Source organism: Oryctolagus cuniculus, chromosome 15, assembly GCF_964237555.1.
Source record: "Oryctolagus cuniculus chromosome 15, mOryCun1.1, whole genome shotgun sequence".
In the NCBI taxonomy this organism is placed as follows: Eukaryota; Metazoa; Chordata; class Mammalia; order Lagomorpha; family Leporidae; genus Oryctolagus; species Oryctolagus cuniculus.
This window is the reverse complement of record NC_091446.1, coordinates 64837849-64852899: the sequence shown is the minus strand read 5'-3', so window position 1 is coordinate 64852899 and position 15051 is coordinate 64837849. Positions and strand designations below refer to the sequence as shown.

General features: G+C 54.8%; 2 protein-coding genes and 1 long non-coding RNA gene across 52 annotated transcripts in view; 2 read left to right on the top strand and 1 right to left on the bottom strand.

Annotated features, from left to right (window-relative positions):
* The window catches only part of CAMK2G (calcium/calmodulin dependent protein kinase II gamma), a 57499-nt gene extending 51987 nt beyond the window's left edge, over positions 1-5512 (top strand). For 41 of the 47 annotated variants that reach the window (XM_051823065.2, XM_051823075.2, XM_070057013.1 and 38 more), the window contains 4 exons: positions 716-791; positions 1138-1232; positions 2760-3004; positions 3509-5512. In XM_051823065.2, coding sequence (XP_051679025.1) covers positions 716-791; positions 1138-1232; positions 2760-2992 — 404 coding nt within the window. In that variant the 3' untranslated portion in view covers positions 2993-3004; positions 3509-5512. 47 annotated transcript variants of the gene reach the window in all.
* LOC138845379 (uncharacterized) lies at positions 3067-3606 on the bottom strand. Its single transcript, XR_011382440.1, has 2 exons — positions 3469-3606; positions 3067-3246 (listed from the first exon to the last, which is right to left on the bottom strand). It is a non-coding gene; the product is annotated as an uncharacterized lncRNA (long non-coding RNA).
* Positions 5513-5932: 420 nt separating the features above from the next.
* NDST2 (N-deacetylase and N-sulfotransferase 2) lies at positions 5933-15031 on the top strand. 4 transcript variants are annotated; one of them, XM_017348702.3, is made up of 16 exons: positions 5933-6234; positions 6915-7014; positions 8562-8597; positions 8681-10023; positions 10216-10303; positions 10611-10765; positions 10953-11138; positions 11399-11527; positions 11654-11836; positions 11916-12012; positions 13036-13159; positions 13286-13460; positions 13618-13788; positions 13879-13951; positions 14189-14291; positions 14393-15031. In XM_017348702.3, the coding sequence occupies exons 4-15, from the start codon at positions 9019-9021 to the stop codon at positions 14248-14250; spliced, it is 2448 nt and encodes an 815-aa protein (XP_017204191.2). In that variant the 5' UTR covers positions 5933-6234; positions 6915-7014; positions 8562-8597; positions 8681-9018; the 3' UTR covers positions 14251-14291; positions 14393-15031. The 4 variants fall into 4 exon arrangements, with proteins under 4 accessions (XP_017204191.2, XP_017204188.2, XP_017204190.2 ...); XM_017348699.3 differs by having other exon boundaries at positions 13879-13988; XM_070057825.1 differs by having other exon boundaries at positions 6105-6323; positions 13879-13988.
* Positions 15032-15051: the final 20 nt, after the last annotated feature.

Genomic DNA, 15051 nt, shown 5'->3' with positions numbered 1-15051 from the left:
TTTCTCGAGGGAGAGAGCTGGTTAATGAGAGTCACAGCTTTTCCAAGGCTTGGTCCGGGTAAATGGAGCCATCTCTCTGGCGAGAGGCTGCCATGGGTTTTCGCAGTGCCAAGATCCTTTATCCCAGAAAGGCCCCGAGGAGGAGATGAGCAGGGCGAGGAGAGTGAGCACCCACCCTAGGGTTCTGGTCGTCCTGATGGAGCCCTAGCCCCTAGCTGGATTCTGCTTCTGCAGCTGCCTGTTGCCCAAGCCTAGGTTCTGGACCACTGAGTGAGGGCTGAGAATGGGGCTGGTGACAGATCTGCCTGAGAAGTAAGTGGTGGCGGGGCTCGGGAAAGGGATGGCAGGCATATGAGGCAGGGCTTCTCCAGTGGCTGAACCGGCTGGGGACGGGGACCTGGGCAGGGCTCTCCTGACGTTCCAGGCTCCTCAGCTGCTACAGACAAGGGTGCTTTCTGCAGTGCGGTTGTTGACGATGGGAAGGTGAAGGTCCCAGAACTGTGACTAACGGAGGGGCTCGTTGGCTCTGCAGACACGGGGAGGGGCATGGAGACAAAGACAGGCTTACTCTTCCTGCAGAGGGCCTTGAAGACAGAGAAGGGAGATGTCTTTGTGAAGGCGATCACAGGGGGACTCCCTGAAGGACTGGGGAGGGCTTTCTGCCCCATGGAGGTTGCATAGCAGGTAAACCGGTGGCTTTGTTTCCTCCCCACAGTGCGAAAACAGGAGATCATTAAGATCACAGAACAGCTGATTGAAGCCATCAACAATGGGGACTTTGAGGCCTACACGTGAGTAGGGACCCATTTCCTTAGTCCTAAGCCATCTCCCAAGGCCTTTCTTGCTTCCAAAAAGCAGCCAGGACACTGGAAAAAGGAAGAGCTGGGCCTTTGGGCACAGTGTCTGAGCTAAACCCAGAGAGCCCTTCCGGGTACATTCTGTGTGACTGAGCCTGCCCGTGGTATCCTGGGGGTGGGCTGAAAGGACGGTGCGGGGTGGCTCAGCAGGCAGCCCTGGAAGATCTTGGGTGGATCATCAGGCTTGGCCAACAGCTAGCCTGCTGCCTGAGGACAGACAGGAAGCCATGGAACTCCCATGGGAGCCTGACAGACTGCCCGTTTCTATTTTCCCCTGCAGGAAGATTTGTGATCCGGGCCTCACTTCCTTTGAGCCGGAGGCCCTTGGTAACCTCGTGGAGGGGATGGATTTCCATAAGTTTTACTTTGAGAATCGTGAGTGGGTTCGTGCTGCCGATATACTCCTGCCTGCCCCTTCACCCTCTGCCTCTGTCGCTCGCCCACCTTTTCACCCCACTTGCTCACTCTTCCCGTACTTGACCTTTCTGCTGTACCTCTTTCTGCCTGCCTCCTTGTGCCCTAAACTGGCACCCTGGAAGGCCCTGCTCCAAAGTGCCCATTCATTTCTGCAGCTGCCTCAGAGAGTCCCATTAGGCACACTCAGGGTCACTGTATTTCTTGAAGCCTCACCTCTTTCTGACACAGACTGAAAACCTCTGAGATTAGGTTGAGATGTTCTTAGCAGGTAAAGAAGCTGTGTGTCTGCAGGGGTCGCAGTAGAGGAACTAAAACCAGAATAAGAATGTGTAAGCAAGTAATAGGGCACTGGTGGTACTGGTGAGATCCATAGTTGTGGCTTGGGTCCTCCTGAGTATCAGAGAGCAGGTGTTCTGGATGGGGGGTGGGTGTACATCTGGAAAGTTGATGGTAGTTCTGGGGAATACGGAACTGAATCATTGCCCCCTCCCATTTTTCCCCTCCACTCTCTGAGACCCTCCCCCTCATTTTTTATTATTTTATTTTAAATCAGCATATTGATGGGGTACAGTGAGACAGTCCAATACATGTCCACAGTGTATGATGCCTCCCCTTCACCGTTTTTCTCTTCCCCACTTTATCCTAGCCCTTCCCATCCTGCCTTGAGTTATATTTTGTCTTGGTTTTTTCTACTGACTCCTACTCACTCTGCATCTCAGCGCCACATGTAAACCCTCAGCCGTCTGAGTTATTCTGTTAGCTAGAAGCCATTCCGCAGTTTCTGTTAGTTCTAAGAAAGGTCTCATGTAGCCCTTAATATCTGAATTGAACTAAAAATGTGAATCTCAGTAAAAGCAACGTGGTTTGCCAGCATGTGCTGATAACGGCAATCCACCTTCTTCGGCCTTTCCCCTAGACGATCCTGGGCACTCCAGGGGATTTCCTAAGTTTGGTGCTTTGGTGATTTTATTTAAACTCTGATGCCTTTAAAAAAAAAATCACAAATCAGTTTTAATGCTTTAAGGTCCTGATTTTGCTCTGCAGCCCTAGTTCAGGACAAGCCAACCCTTATGAAACCTAAACATCAGCCCAACACAGAAGCAAGGCCAGAGGCTTCCGTTATGGTCACATGGTCCTGAGTTCCTATGCGTGATCTGGGCACATTACTTAATCTTCTTGAGCTTTATCCTTATAATGAAGTGATTAATATAAACCAGGGTTATGCATGTAAATTCCCAGCACAATGCCTGATGAAAGTAGTAGCTGCTGTTGTCATGGGTACCCACCTTTCTCTTCCCTTCGGATCACTGTAGCTGATGTAACAGAGTATCCTGGCCTCTGGGGGGTGTCCGGGGACCCTTGCAAACTGGAAATGGTTGCTGGAGATGGGGTGAGACTTGGAAGTGCAGGCTGGGAGCCACATGCAGGCGCCCAGGTCTGACACCCTCCTACCTACCACCCCCTGCCCTGCCCTGCCCCCTGCAGTCCTGTCCAAGAACAGCAAGCCCATCCATACCACCATCCTAAACCCACATGTCCACGTGATCGGAGAGGACGCAGCTTGCATCGCCTACATCCGCCTCACCCAGTACATCGACGGGCAGGGTCGGCCCCGCACCAGCCAGTCGGAGGAGACCCGGGTCTGGCACCGCCGGGATGGCAAGTGGCTCAATGTCCACTACCACTGCTCAGGGGCCCCTGCCGCACCGCTGCAGTGAGCTCAGCAACAGGTGCATCTGGTGGGGGCTGATGGGGAAGGGGCTGGGATAGATGGGGTCAGAGGGAGAAGAGAATGCTGGGCGGTGGCAGTGGGAGAGGAGGTGTGGACTACCCCAGAGGAGTGGCAAAGGCAGGACAGTATGGTTGTGATAAGCTGTGCTCTACAATCGCACAGACTTGGATCTGGCTCCGTGACTCCAAATAGGGTGACCCCGGACAAAGTTCCTTCTCCCTAAGCCCTCAGTTTCCGAGGCTGTAAAAAAAGTGGGAAGGAGGGATGGTTAACTCAGTGAATTGTTGTAGGGGTTCAATGAGATGCAGTAAGTCAAGCACTCAGTAAGTGCTCCGCAAACTTGAAGCAGTGTTCTGTTTAAACATTAGCTTCTCCCCCTAGCCCCCGCCCCCCACACTTCTCAGGCAGACTGGGCCACATGTGTGGTGGGTTTAAATCCCTGGAACTCGGCCGCATGCTCACCGTCCTCTGTCCTGTTACCGCGTTCTGTCCTGTTTGACAGGGGCATTAGGAGATTCCAGCCGGAGGTCGAACCTTCGCAGCCAGTGGCTCTGGAGGGCCGGAGTGACAGCGGCAGTCCTGTTCGTTTGAGGTTTAAAACAATTAAATTACAAAGCGGCAGCAGCCAATGCACGCCCCTGCATGCAGCCCTCCCGCCCGCCCTTCGTGTCTGTCTCTGCTGTACCGAGGTGTTTTTTTACATTTAAGGAAAAAAAAAAAAGAAAAAAAAGATTGTTTAAAAAAAAGAGAGAAATGGAATCCGTACATGATGCGTTTTAAAACCACCGACAGCCCTTGGGCTGGCAAGAAGGCAGGAGTTTGTGTGACGCCCATCCTGGCACGAGCAGCGGGCTCACCCACCAGCCCTGAAGAGGTGTGCTCGGCCTCTGGCCCCACGGACTCAGGGGACCAGGCAAGAACTCTGACAGAGCTTTGGGGGCCGTGCGGCCCCTGAGGTGGCCTGCTCTTCCCAGGCCTCAGCGTGTACGGCTGCAGAACTTGTACAGGTGCCTGGAAGGAGGCTGATGAGAACATCATGGACAGGAGACCGACTTGGGAGAGAATGAAGAGCTCCCAGCCTGCTGTGGGGCAGCTGAGAAGCAGTGACCTCAGGAGTGAGGGCCCAGACGTTGCTGTACTGTTCCACGTAGTGTAGAGGGGAAGAGAATTGGTGCTGCAGAAGCGTGTTTGCTACGGAGCTGAAGAGAGACCTCGTGTTAGTCTGACATGCACTCGCTCACTCATCCATTTCTGTAGGCTGCACAGTGCACGCGGCCCTGATCTTGAAGCCTGATCCCTGCAGCTGGGACAGGGGAGGGGCAGCTGCTCAGCTTCCTGTTTGTTTTCTTACAACTTAGCAAGGAGAGAGCCAGAGCCAAGGCCCTGGCCCAGCTTGCTGTGCCGGCTTCGGCGGTTGTGTTTCCGTGCCGATCTGGGCCATCTTGGTCTTGCCGTTTCGTGGTGGTGGTCCCCATGCTGACCCTCATCTGGGCCTGAGCCCTCTGCCAAGTGCCCCTGTGGGATGGGAGGAGTGAGGCAGCGGGGTAAGAGATGGTGGTTGTTTCTATGCATTCATGCTGCCCTCAGGGCTGCCTCCCTTCTTAACTCTCCCCTTGCTGCACGTCCATCTCTTTTCCTGTCTTTGAGATTGACCTGACTGCTCTGACAAGAAGAGGTGTCCTCGTTAAAGAGGCCTCTTATTGACCAACTAAAGTATAGACTTGCTGCTGGACAATCTGCATGGGCATCACCTCCCTTACCTGCATGTACCCCAAAGAGGTGTCCAGAGCCGAGGCTCCTCCCTTCATTGTCCTTCTCTGTGCTCAAGGAGCTCCATTGCAGGAGGGAGAGAGCCACACCCTAGCAGACAGCAGAGAAGATGATGGAGGAGCAATTGGTCATGGCCTTGGTCCCACCCCCACCCCCCCAAAAAAAAACAGCTGTGCAGATTTATCTGCACTTTGAGGGGAAAGGTGGGTGGACCCCCGTTTCCTGGACTACCTTCTGGAGGCACAAGAGCTGGAGAAGAGACAAAACTACAGTTTTGCTTTGGAGCCAGCTGACAAGCAGGCGAACTCGCAGGTGCTGGTGCTTGGATTCAGCCAGGCCCCACCGAGCACCTCATGCATGCCCCAGCCCTTCCCTGCCCTGCAGCCTGCAGTGCCAGCACGCAAATACCTTCACCACAGGGTTTGATTTTGCTGGCTTGAAGACAAACGGTCTTAGAGTTCATTGAGACCCATAGCTTCATATGGCTGCTCCAGCCCCACTTAGCATTCTTACTCCTCTTCTGGGGCTAATGTCGGCATCTATAGACAGTAGACAAAATTTAAACAAAATCACCTTTTAAACAGGAAATGGAAGGCATTTGATGCAGAATTTTTGCATGATGACATAGAAATAATTTAAAATTAGTGTTTGTTCTGAATGTTGGTAGACCCTTCATAGCTTTGTTACAATGAAACCTTGAACTGAAGATATTTAATAAAATAACCTTTAAACAGTCCATTGTGTTATTGCTTTTGGAGGCTTACAGCAAGAGGCTCAGATTTTAGCAGACTGCGTTGGAGGTTTCAGATAAAAGAAGTACCTTCTCCCACTCTGTTTGAGCCCTTTATAGAATACAACTTTCTCGCATAAGCTCATTAGCCATCAACCCCAGGTACCCCAGCGGCTGCGGAGGATTTCTGGAGGGGGCGGGAGGATGTGGGCCCTAAGTGGTAGGCGAAGGTCTCGCTCAGCCCCCGTCACGGTTACGCCCCGCCCCCACCCACCCCTGCCTTTCCGTGGGCCGACTCGGCTCCCCCTCTGCAGGGCTGAGTGGACGGGCCCGCACCCTCGGCCCGCCCCTGCCCGGGGAGGAGCCGCGGCGCCTGACGCTCTCCAGACTGTGCCACCCGGCGAGGAGGAGGGGGCGCGCTGCCGCGGGCGGGGCGTGGAGCCCGCCGTTTCGGAGGCCGCGGCTCGGCTGTGCGCTGCGGAAGACTGGTTTTCCCGGCCCTCGCTCGCGTGGCTGCCAGGCCTAGAGCCGGCGGGGACCCGAGCAGGTGCTGCGAGCGCGCCCCCTCCCCCCGTGGGCGCAGTGGTTGGTTCCGGCTGCGGCAGAGCGTTCGCTCGGAGATGGCGGAGTCGCCGCGACGCGGCCCGAGGCCCCGAGAGCCGGGAAGTCGGGCAGCCCCGGGACGCGGCGGAGCCCGGGGACAGCGGGGACGCCGCCCAGTCCGCCGGGTGAGCTGCCCTTGAGGGGAACCTTCAAACACGCCGCGAGTGTGGCCCCCACCACGGTTGCCCTCAGTTTCTCTGCTCACTGACTTCCCGTGAGTGTTGCCACCATAACCACCCGCAGGGTCGTCCCGGGCGGCCCCTCGGTGCGGCCCAGCGCGCCCCTCGCCCGGCGTCCCTTCCGCTCTCGGCCCTCGTGGGTGCCTCATTCCGCTCAATTCGCCCCTCACCTCGGGCTCCTGCAGCCCAGTCTCCAGGTCACCCAGGATCGCTTCGGCGCGCCCCTTGCCCTTTCCCTTTAACGCTCCCCGGCCGCTGCACTCTCCGGACCCCCGTCTGGCCCCGCATTTCCCCTCGACAGGGTCTCTCCGTCCATGAGACCCGGTCCCCGCGCTCCACCCGCCCCCCCTTTCCCTTCCAGCATCTGCCCTGCTGGTGCTCATGCAGCCTCAGCTCCCGGTGCCTGCCCCTACCCCTGCACGTGTGACTTGCTCAGGCTTGGGCCCGGTGGTCCCTTCGAAGTCTGTCGCCTGGGCAACCGTTCCCCTGCTGCACACAACACCCCCTCCCAGCCCCCCGCCCCACAACACACACCATGTTCCTACTTCAGTATTTATCAGCCCACTCCCTACGCCCTACCCAGCGACTCTGCCGGCACCCTTCTCTAAGTCTTCCTGCTCTTCCAGGTATGACGCTACATGCAGTGGTTACCAGCACCGGCTCTGGACCTTGACAGGCCTCCCTTTGAATCCCAGTTCCTCCACTGACTGAGCTGTGTGATCCTGGGCAAGTTACTAAGCTTCTCTGGGCCTCAAATTACTCTTTTGTAAAATGGGGATAATAATAGTATCCAGCCCTTACTTACCTCTTAGGACTGGACTGAGGATTAAGTACAGGTGCTCCTTGACTTACAGTGCGGCTGCTTCCTGATATGCCTACCATAAGTTGAAAATATCTTAAATTGAAAATGTATTTAATCCACCTTGTAGAAACTTAGCAACACGGTGCATTGTCGTGTGTGGGTTGCTGCTACTGCTGCCCAGCATCACAAGAGAGGACCATGCCACATACGGCTAGCCCTGGGAAAGACGAAAATTCACAATATGGTCTCTGCTAAATGCAGGTTGCTTTCATGCTGTTAAGGTGAAAAATCCTAAGTCAGGGACCCTCTGAATAGGTAGAGCTCTCAGGAGAATGGCAGATAGTAGATGCTCAACAAAGGGTCAGTGTTAACATGAGTGCTGTGGCCTGAGGGTCAGCTGTCCCGCAGGGACTCCTGCATGCCGCTGTGTTCCCCGACAGCCACTGTTTCAAGGAGTCACCTCTTCCTATCAGATCACGCTTCTCCCAGTTCTCTTCTCTTGTCAGTCTTAGCCAGGCCGAGGATGAACTTTTCTTAAATACTCTGTCCCGGTTCTAAAGGACCCCTGAGACGGCTGTGTATAGGGATGGGTGACGGAGTGGGATTGCCAGCCACCAGCCTTCCTAACAGTGGCTTAGGTGGGGGAATGACAACAAAGCAGTGTGAGAAAAGAAGTCTCTCAAACTAGGGTCTCCCTAAAGTTGTGTTTTCCAGTCACTGTGTCTCATTGCCTGCCATCTGTCATCCAGCCGCACTCCGTTTGCTCTGATTCTGTAACTGGACCCAGTCCCTCACATGTCTCTGCTAGCTTGGGGACCCTTTGGGGCCTGTAGGCCTGAGGGTGTAGTACCACCGTGGCTAAGTTAGGAAGAGCTGGAGTGGACAGGGAGGTAGACTCTGGATTCAACTCTTCGCGTTTCCTCAGGTTCCAGTCCTCTGGTTCATTTTTTCTCCTCTCCTGACCAGCACAGAGGGGTGCAGGGTAGGGGGTGAGTGGTTTATAATAAGCATCGGAAAAGAGTCCCCAGGTTCTAGGTGTGGAAGTTACAGAATGCTAGCTAGCCACCTCTGTTTCCTCTTGAATTCCTCTACCATCGTGTCCACATGACTGCACGTTCCTTAGTGCTCTTGACCGTGATGTGGGTTTCATTGATGAGGAAGATTACCAGACTCATGAGTTTCCTCTTACCTGGTATTTTGTTGGAGCATGGGACTTCTGGGGCTCTCCATCCTTTTTTCATGGAAAGATCAGAATTTTCTTGCTGGTCAACTGTGCGGTCACAGGTCGGGAACTGTTTCTACAGCAGGCCCGTTTCCAGCTTCCTGGGCTGTTTGGCCTCTCATTGATAGAACATTTGTCCTTTACTGCACTTTGCTGAGGGAGACGTTGGGCACTGATTCGGTTGTTCTAAGAAAGGGAAGGCACTCTGAAGCTCGGAGCTGGGGCTCAGCGCATGTTCTCCTTCTGCAGGACTCACTGGAGAACACATCGTCCAGGGAGCAGGAGGTAAGAGAGGCGGTGAGGAGGAGGATGGGTCCATGACACGGTTTCCAGGAGAGAAGTAACCCATTGATCTCTCTCTCTTACAGACAGTAGGGGCAGAGATTGTGAATTTTGCTGACCTGTGATGTAAGGAGCCCAGCCAAGGCCAAGAGTAGAGCCTGGCGAGAATTGCAGCCTGAAGCCATGGGCCCCGTGGCCATGGTGACCTGAGACCTGAGGACTCTGTCCACTCACCCCCTGCTGCCCCTCCTACTTCCCTGTCCTGTGTTGAGAGGACTTGTCGCCACCTCTTCAGGAAGCTAACCCTGAGGGAATCCCCTTCCCCTCTTTTCCTGTCCTTTCACCCTGCCAGCACAGTCTTAGCCGCTAGAACTCCTGCCTCCTGTCCCGAGGTGGTCCCCATCCCTCCTTCCCTTCGCCCGCCATGCTCCAGCTGTGGAAGGTGGTACGCCCAGCTCGGCAGCTGGAACTGCACCGCCTCATACTGCTGCTGATTGCTTTCAGCCTGGGCTCCATGGGCTTCCTGGCTTACTACGTGTCCACCAGTCCCAAGGCTAAGGAACCCTTGCCCCTACCCTTGGGAGACTGCAGCAGTGGTGGGGCATCTGGCCCTGGTGCTGCACTGCCTCCAGTCCCACCCCGGCCTCCCAGGCCTCCAGAGACAGTCCGAACTGAACCCGTGGTCCTTGTGTTTGTGGAGAGCGCATACTCCCAGCTGGGGCAGGAGATTGTGGCCATCCTGGAGTCTAGTCGTTTTCGTTACAGCACTGAGCTGGCACCTGGTCGAGGGGACATGCCCACACTGACTGACCACACCCACGGCCGCTACGTCTTGGTCATTTACGAGAACCTGCTCAAGTATGTCAACCTGGATGCCTGGAGTAGGGAACTGCTAGACCGATACTGTGTGGAATATGGCGTGGGTATCATTGGCTTTTTCCGAGCCCATGAGCACAGCCTACTGAGCGCCCAGCTCAAGGGCTTTCCTCTTTTTCTACACTCAAACTTGGGGCTCCGGGACTACCAAGTGAATCCTTCTGCCCCCCTACTGCATCTCACCCGCCCCAGCCGCCTAGAACCCGGGCCTCTGCCTGGTGATGACTGGACCATCTTCCAATCCAATCATAGCACATATGAACCAGTGCTTCTTGCCAGCCTTCGGCCAGCTGAGGCCCCCGTGCCAGGACCAGTGTCTCGTCGGGCCCGGCTTCCTACTGTGGTACAGGACCTGGGGCTCCACGATGGCATCCAGCGGGTGCTCTTTGGCCACGGCCTTTCCTTTTGGCTCCACAAACTTGTCTTTGTCGATGCTGTTGCATACCTCACTGGCAAGCGCCTCTGCCTGGACCTGGACCGCTACATCTTGGTAGACATTGATGACATCTTTGTGGGCAAGGAAGGTACCCGCATGAAGGTGGCTGACGTTGAGGTCAGTCTTTCCTTGTTCTTCAGTTTCTTTTCTTAGAAGCCATTCGGGCTCTGGCCTATCCAGCTCTCTTCCTTGATGCTGAGCTTGCCGTAGTTGTACTCTGTCCTACAGGCAGGAAGAATGCTGGTTCTCATATGTCTCCCACTCATTCTGCTCTTTCCTGATTTCTCTTGTCCCTGGCTCTGTTCCCAGGCTCTGTTGACCACGCAGAACAAACTCAGGACCTTAGTTCCCAACTTCACCTTCAACTTGGGCTTCTCGGGCAAGTTCTATCACACTGGTGAGCTTATTATTCCCCTGCTCCTTCAGCATGTCAGCCTCAGTTTTAATTATCTGTCCCTTCAGTGTGCATTTGCCTGGACAGCCAAGGAAGTGGGGACGGGTTGGGGTCAGACTGCTTGAGGACACAGTGGTGAGCGTGAATTACCAGCGTGGGTGGCTGGAGGGCAGGTTGCCAGTGTGGCAAACAGAGCCTTCGTGGGCAGGGGTCGGGGATGTTGTCCCAGGGTGGAAGGTGATCAGGCTGTTAGGAAACAAAGCAGGCACGGGCCCGCCGGCTGTGATCAGTGGTCAGTGTGTGGTTGTAGGGACAGAGGAGGAGGATGCAGGGGACGACATGCTGCTGAAGTACCGCAGAGAGTTCTGGTGGTTCCCTCACATGTGGAGCCACATGCAGCCACACCTGTTCCACAATCGCTCCGTGCTGGCTGACCAGATGAGGCTCAACAAACAGTTTGCTCTGGTGAGACCCTCGGATCTCTCCCTTATCCTTCCTCGTCCTGCCGACAGATGCTTCCTTTCCAGTTCTCCTAGTGGGATCCCCTTTCCCTACCCTTTCCATTCTTCCTTCTGTCGAGGCATCCCCACCCTCTTTACCCTCTGCTCCCCGAACCTCACCAGGTCCTGGTGAGAGTCTATGCCATTCCCAGGAGCATGGGATTCCCACGGACCTGGGGTACGCTGTGGCCCCCCACCACTCGGGCGTGTACCCCATCCACACGCAGCTCTATGAGGCCTGGAAATCTGTGTGGGGCATCCAGGTGACCAGCACTGAGGAGTATCCCCATCTCCGCCCTGCCCGCTACCGCCGAGGCTTCATTCACAATGGCATTATGGTGAGGGACTCCCAGTCAAATGTGCATCACATCCCCACATTTAGACAGCCTCCAGCCTGCAATGACTGCTAGGCCCAGTTCCTACGCTTAAACAGGGTTTAGAAGGGTGAACAATGACAGTGCACATATAAGAGCGTTATTGCTGTAACTTCAGACTGAATCCTCTGTAGCCCAGGGAATCCCAGTGCCTTAAGATGTTTGTCCTTCATCCACTTACCCAGCCTTTCCGATCTCCTCTGACCCTGTTCTTTGTCCGCCAGGTGCTGCCCCGGCAGACGTGTGGCCTCTTCACTCACACGATCTTCTATAATGAGTATCCTGGAGGCTCTCGAGAACTAGACCGGAGCATCCGAGGGGGAGAGCTCTTCCTGACAGTGCTGCTTAATCCGGTAAGGTGCCAGGAGGAAGGGCTAGAAGATGGGAGAGCAGTGTTGCAGGCTGGCACTTGACTCCTCCAGGCTGATCTGAGATGGGGTAAACTTGCTAGGTCTGATATGCAGGCACCCCTCTTACAGATCAGCATCTTTATGACCCACCTGTCCAATTACGGGAATGACCGGCTGGGCCTGTACACCTTTGAGAGCCTGGTGCGCTTCCTCCAGTGCTGGACACGGCTGCGCCTGCAGACCCTTCCTCCCGTCCCGCTTGCACAGAAGTACTTTGAGCTTTTCCCTGAGGAGCGAAGCCCCCTTTGGCAGGTAAGGGGGCCGGCCAGAGACACGATTGGGTTGTGCTTCAAAAGATTAGACTTCATCTGATTCTTGGCCTCACCTACAGAATCCCTGTGATGACAAGAGGCACAAAGATATCTGGTCGAAGGAGAAAACCTGTGACCGGCTCCCCAAGTTCCTCATTGTGGGACCCCAGAAGACAGGTGAATCATCCTTAGCCAACTTCTGTTGTCCGGCATTAAACTCCAAAGGATCCTTTAACCAAGCAGTGCTCCCCTCATACCTAGCACTCTCATTAATCCATCCTCTTAAAAAAAAAAAGTATTTAAAATGCAGAGTTAGGCAGAGAGGGAGAAATCTTCCATCTGCTGGTCCACTCCCCAAATGGCCACAACAGCCAGAGCTGGGCCAATCCAAAGCCAATAGCCAGGAGCCTCCGGTGCGTCTCCCATGTATGTACAGGGGCCCAAGCACTTGGACTATCTTCCACTGCTTTCCCAGGTTATCAGCAAGGAGCTGGATCTGAAGTGGAGCAGCTGGGATTCAAACCAGCACCCATATGGGATGCTGGCACCACAGGTTACACACTACACCACAGTGCTGGTCCCAGTCCAATCTCTTGAAAGTTGTTTGTTTGTTTGTTGTTTCTAAGATTTATGTATTTACTTGAAAGGTGAGTTAGAGAGATAAGAAGAGAGAGATCTTTCATTTTGCTGATTCAATCCCCAAATGGTCACAGTGGCCAGGGCTGGGCCAGGCTGAAGCAAAGAGAGAGCCAGGGGCCAGGCTGAAGCAAAGAGAGAGCCAGGAGCTTCTTCTGGTTCTCCCACGTGTGTGGGGGGGAGAGGGACTTGGGCCATCTACTGCAGGGACCTGGATCAGAAGTGGAACGCCCAGCACTTGAACTGGTGCCCATATGTGATGCCATTGCTGCAGGTCACTGTAAGCCACAGTGCCGCAGCGCTAGCTGTGATTCTTGGCCTTGGTTGGGTATCAGGATCATATGTGGAATTTTTAAAAGATCCACAAATGATTCTGATACAGTGAAAGGTTGAGGACCAGTTTTAACCATTCTGCAGGGCCTCTCTCGGACTTTTCCTTCTCCAGCTGTAGTTTGGCCAAAGGGGAGTTTAAAACCCAGAGTGGTGGTTTTCTTACCTTCTTGGCGCTCATGCTGTTGACCTGGCTTCTCCGCCACAGTGGCTTGGTCTTTCTCTCCCACTTAGGGACCACGGCTGTTCACTTCTTCCTGAGCCTACACCCCGCTGTGACCAGCAGCTTTCCCAGCCCCAGCACCTTTGAGGAGATTCAGTTCTTCAGCGGCCCTAATTACCACAAGGGTATTGACTGGTGAGATTGGGACTCCTTTGAATGCTTCTCAGAGGAACAGTCCTCCAAAAATACTTCATTCCAGCTTCCTCCAGCATAGATGTGTGGCTTCTTTGCAAATTTCTCTGCCTCTCTGCTGCTTCACAGGTACATGGACTTCTTCCCTGTCCCTTCCAATGCGAGCACTGACTTCCTGTTTGAAAAAAGCGCCACCTACTTTGACTCAGAGGTTGTACCACAGCGAGGGGCTGCCCTTCTGCCAAGAGCCAAGATCATCACTGTGCTCACTAACCCTGCTGACAGGGCCTACTCCTGGTACCAGGTGTGCCTGAAGCGAGGGGGCAGCTGTTGGAGAAACAGAAAGGAGTGAGGGTGGGCGAACTGGTGTGCTGGGGAGGGACGCCTGTGCCGGCTGTCAGGGACGAGAGCCAACCATTCCTGTCCAGTCACTGGTTCTTCCCTTACACCGTGCCCTTCAGCACCAGCGAGCCCATGGAGACCCAGCTGCTCTGAACTACACCTTCTACCAGGTGATTTCGGCCTCCACCCAGGCCCCTCTGGCGCTTCGCTCCCTGCAGAACCGCTGTCTCATTCCCGGCTACTATTCCACCCACCTGCAACGCTGGTTGACTTACTACCCCTCTGGACAGGTACCACCCCTAAGAGCCCTCACTGGGGTTCCCCTTCCCTTCGGCCGGAGGCTTCTTAGGGACACAGGGAACCGCACCCCTGTCCTTCAGTTGCTGATCGTGGACGGGCAAGAGCTGCGCACCAACCCAGCCGCCTCAATGGAGAGCATCCAGAAGTTCCTGGGTATCACACCCTTTCTGAACTACACACGGACCCTCAGGTGGGAGAGCATGAGCCAGGGGAGGAGTGCTCGGGGGGAATGGGGAAGCAGGTCAGATCCTCGTGTTTGGAGGAGACGTGGACTTCCCTTGGTTCCCAAGGAGAGACACATGTCCCTGTGGGCTGGGTGGGGCAGTGTGCACTTGAGAGACTTGAATATCTCTTTTCCTTGCTACCTAATGGCCTCCTCCCGCTGAGCAGGTTTGATGAAGATAAGGGCTTTTGGTGCCAGGGACTTGAAGGTGGCAAGACCCGCTGTCTAGGCAAGAGCAAAGGCCGGAAATACCCAGACATGGACACTGAGGTAAGTAAAGCCTGGGGCAGGGGATTCCTTCCCACTTGCAGGTGGAGGACACTGTCCCACCCCTCATCATTTGTTTCTGCCCTTCATTTTTCTCCTGTCAGTCCCGCCTTTTCCTCACGGATTTTTTCCGGAACCATAATTTGGAGCTTTCGAAGCTGCTGAGCCGGCTCGGGCAGCCAGTGCCCTCATGGCTTCGGGAAGAACTGCAGCATTCCAGTGTGGGCTGATGTTCCAGCCTCTCATACCAGCAAAAAGCCCCCTACTTCTCTAAGGGGCGAGCCCAGAGCAGGGCCCACAAGGGGATTAGAGTGGCCTGACCCCTCCCCCTTCTACCTCAGTGGCCCCCAGACCTGGGATGTCTGAGAAGGCAAAGACTTCCCTTTTCCACAGCTCTGGGGTCTAATAGAGGGGCTCCCTTGGTGCCCCACGTCATGGTACTAGGCACCTTTGACCCCTAATTTTGGAAGGTGAGAAGGAGTGAGAGGGTCCAGGCAGGGTGTAGGACAACATAGAAGTCCAGTGATTTCTCTCATCACCCCCAGCAGTGTCTTGTCTGTACCTGGCTCCGGGTGGGACTGCTTGCTGTGGCCACTTGAGTCAGGTGGTGGGATCTACCTGTGGCCCGGCCTCCCTAACGTCATTCACATTGAATGGGGATGAGGTCGGACAGTAGCTCATAGAGCTGAGTCTGAGCCCTAGTGGTGGGCTAGAAATGTCCTTAATAAACATCCTTATTTTTCTGTTTTGTCTGCCTCACTGG

What these genes read in the sequence shown, in the direction of transcription:
- NDST2 (XM_017348699.3), top strand. Translation starts at nt 9,019, where the DNA reads ATGCTCCAGCTGTGGAAGGTGGTACGCCCAGCTCGGCAGCTGGAACTG. An exon ending in TGAAGGTGGCTGACGTTGAG is followed by an intron (nt 10,024 to 10,215) that starts GTCAGTCTTTCC and finishes CTCTGTTCCCAG; the next exon opens with GCTCTGTTGACCACGCAGAA. An exon ending in AGCGAAGCCCCCTTTGGCAG is followed by an intron (nt 11,837 to 11,915) that starts GTAAGGGGGCCG and finishes CCTCACCTACAG; the next exon opens with AATCCCTGTGATGACAAGAG.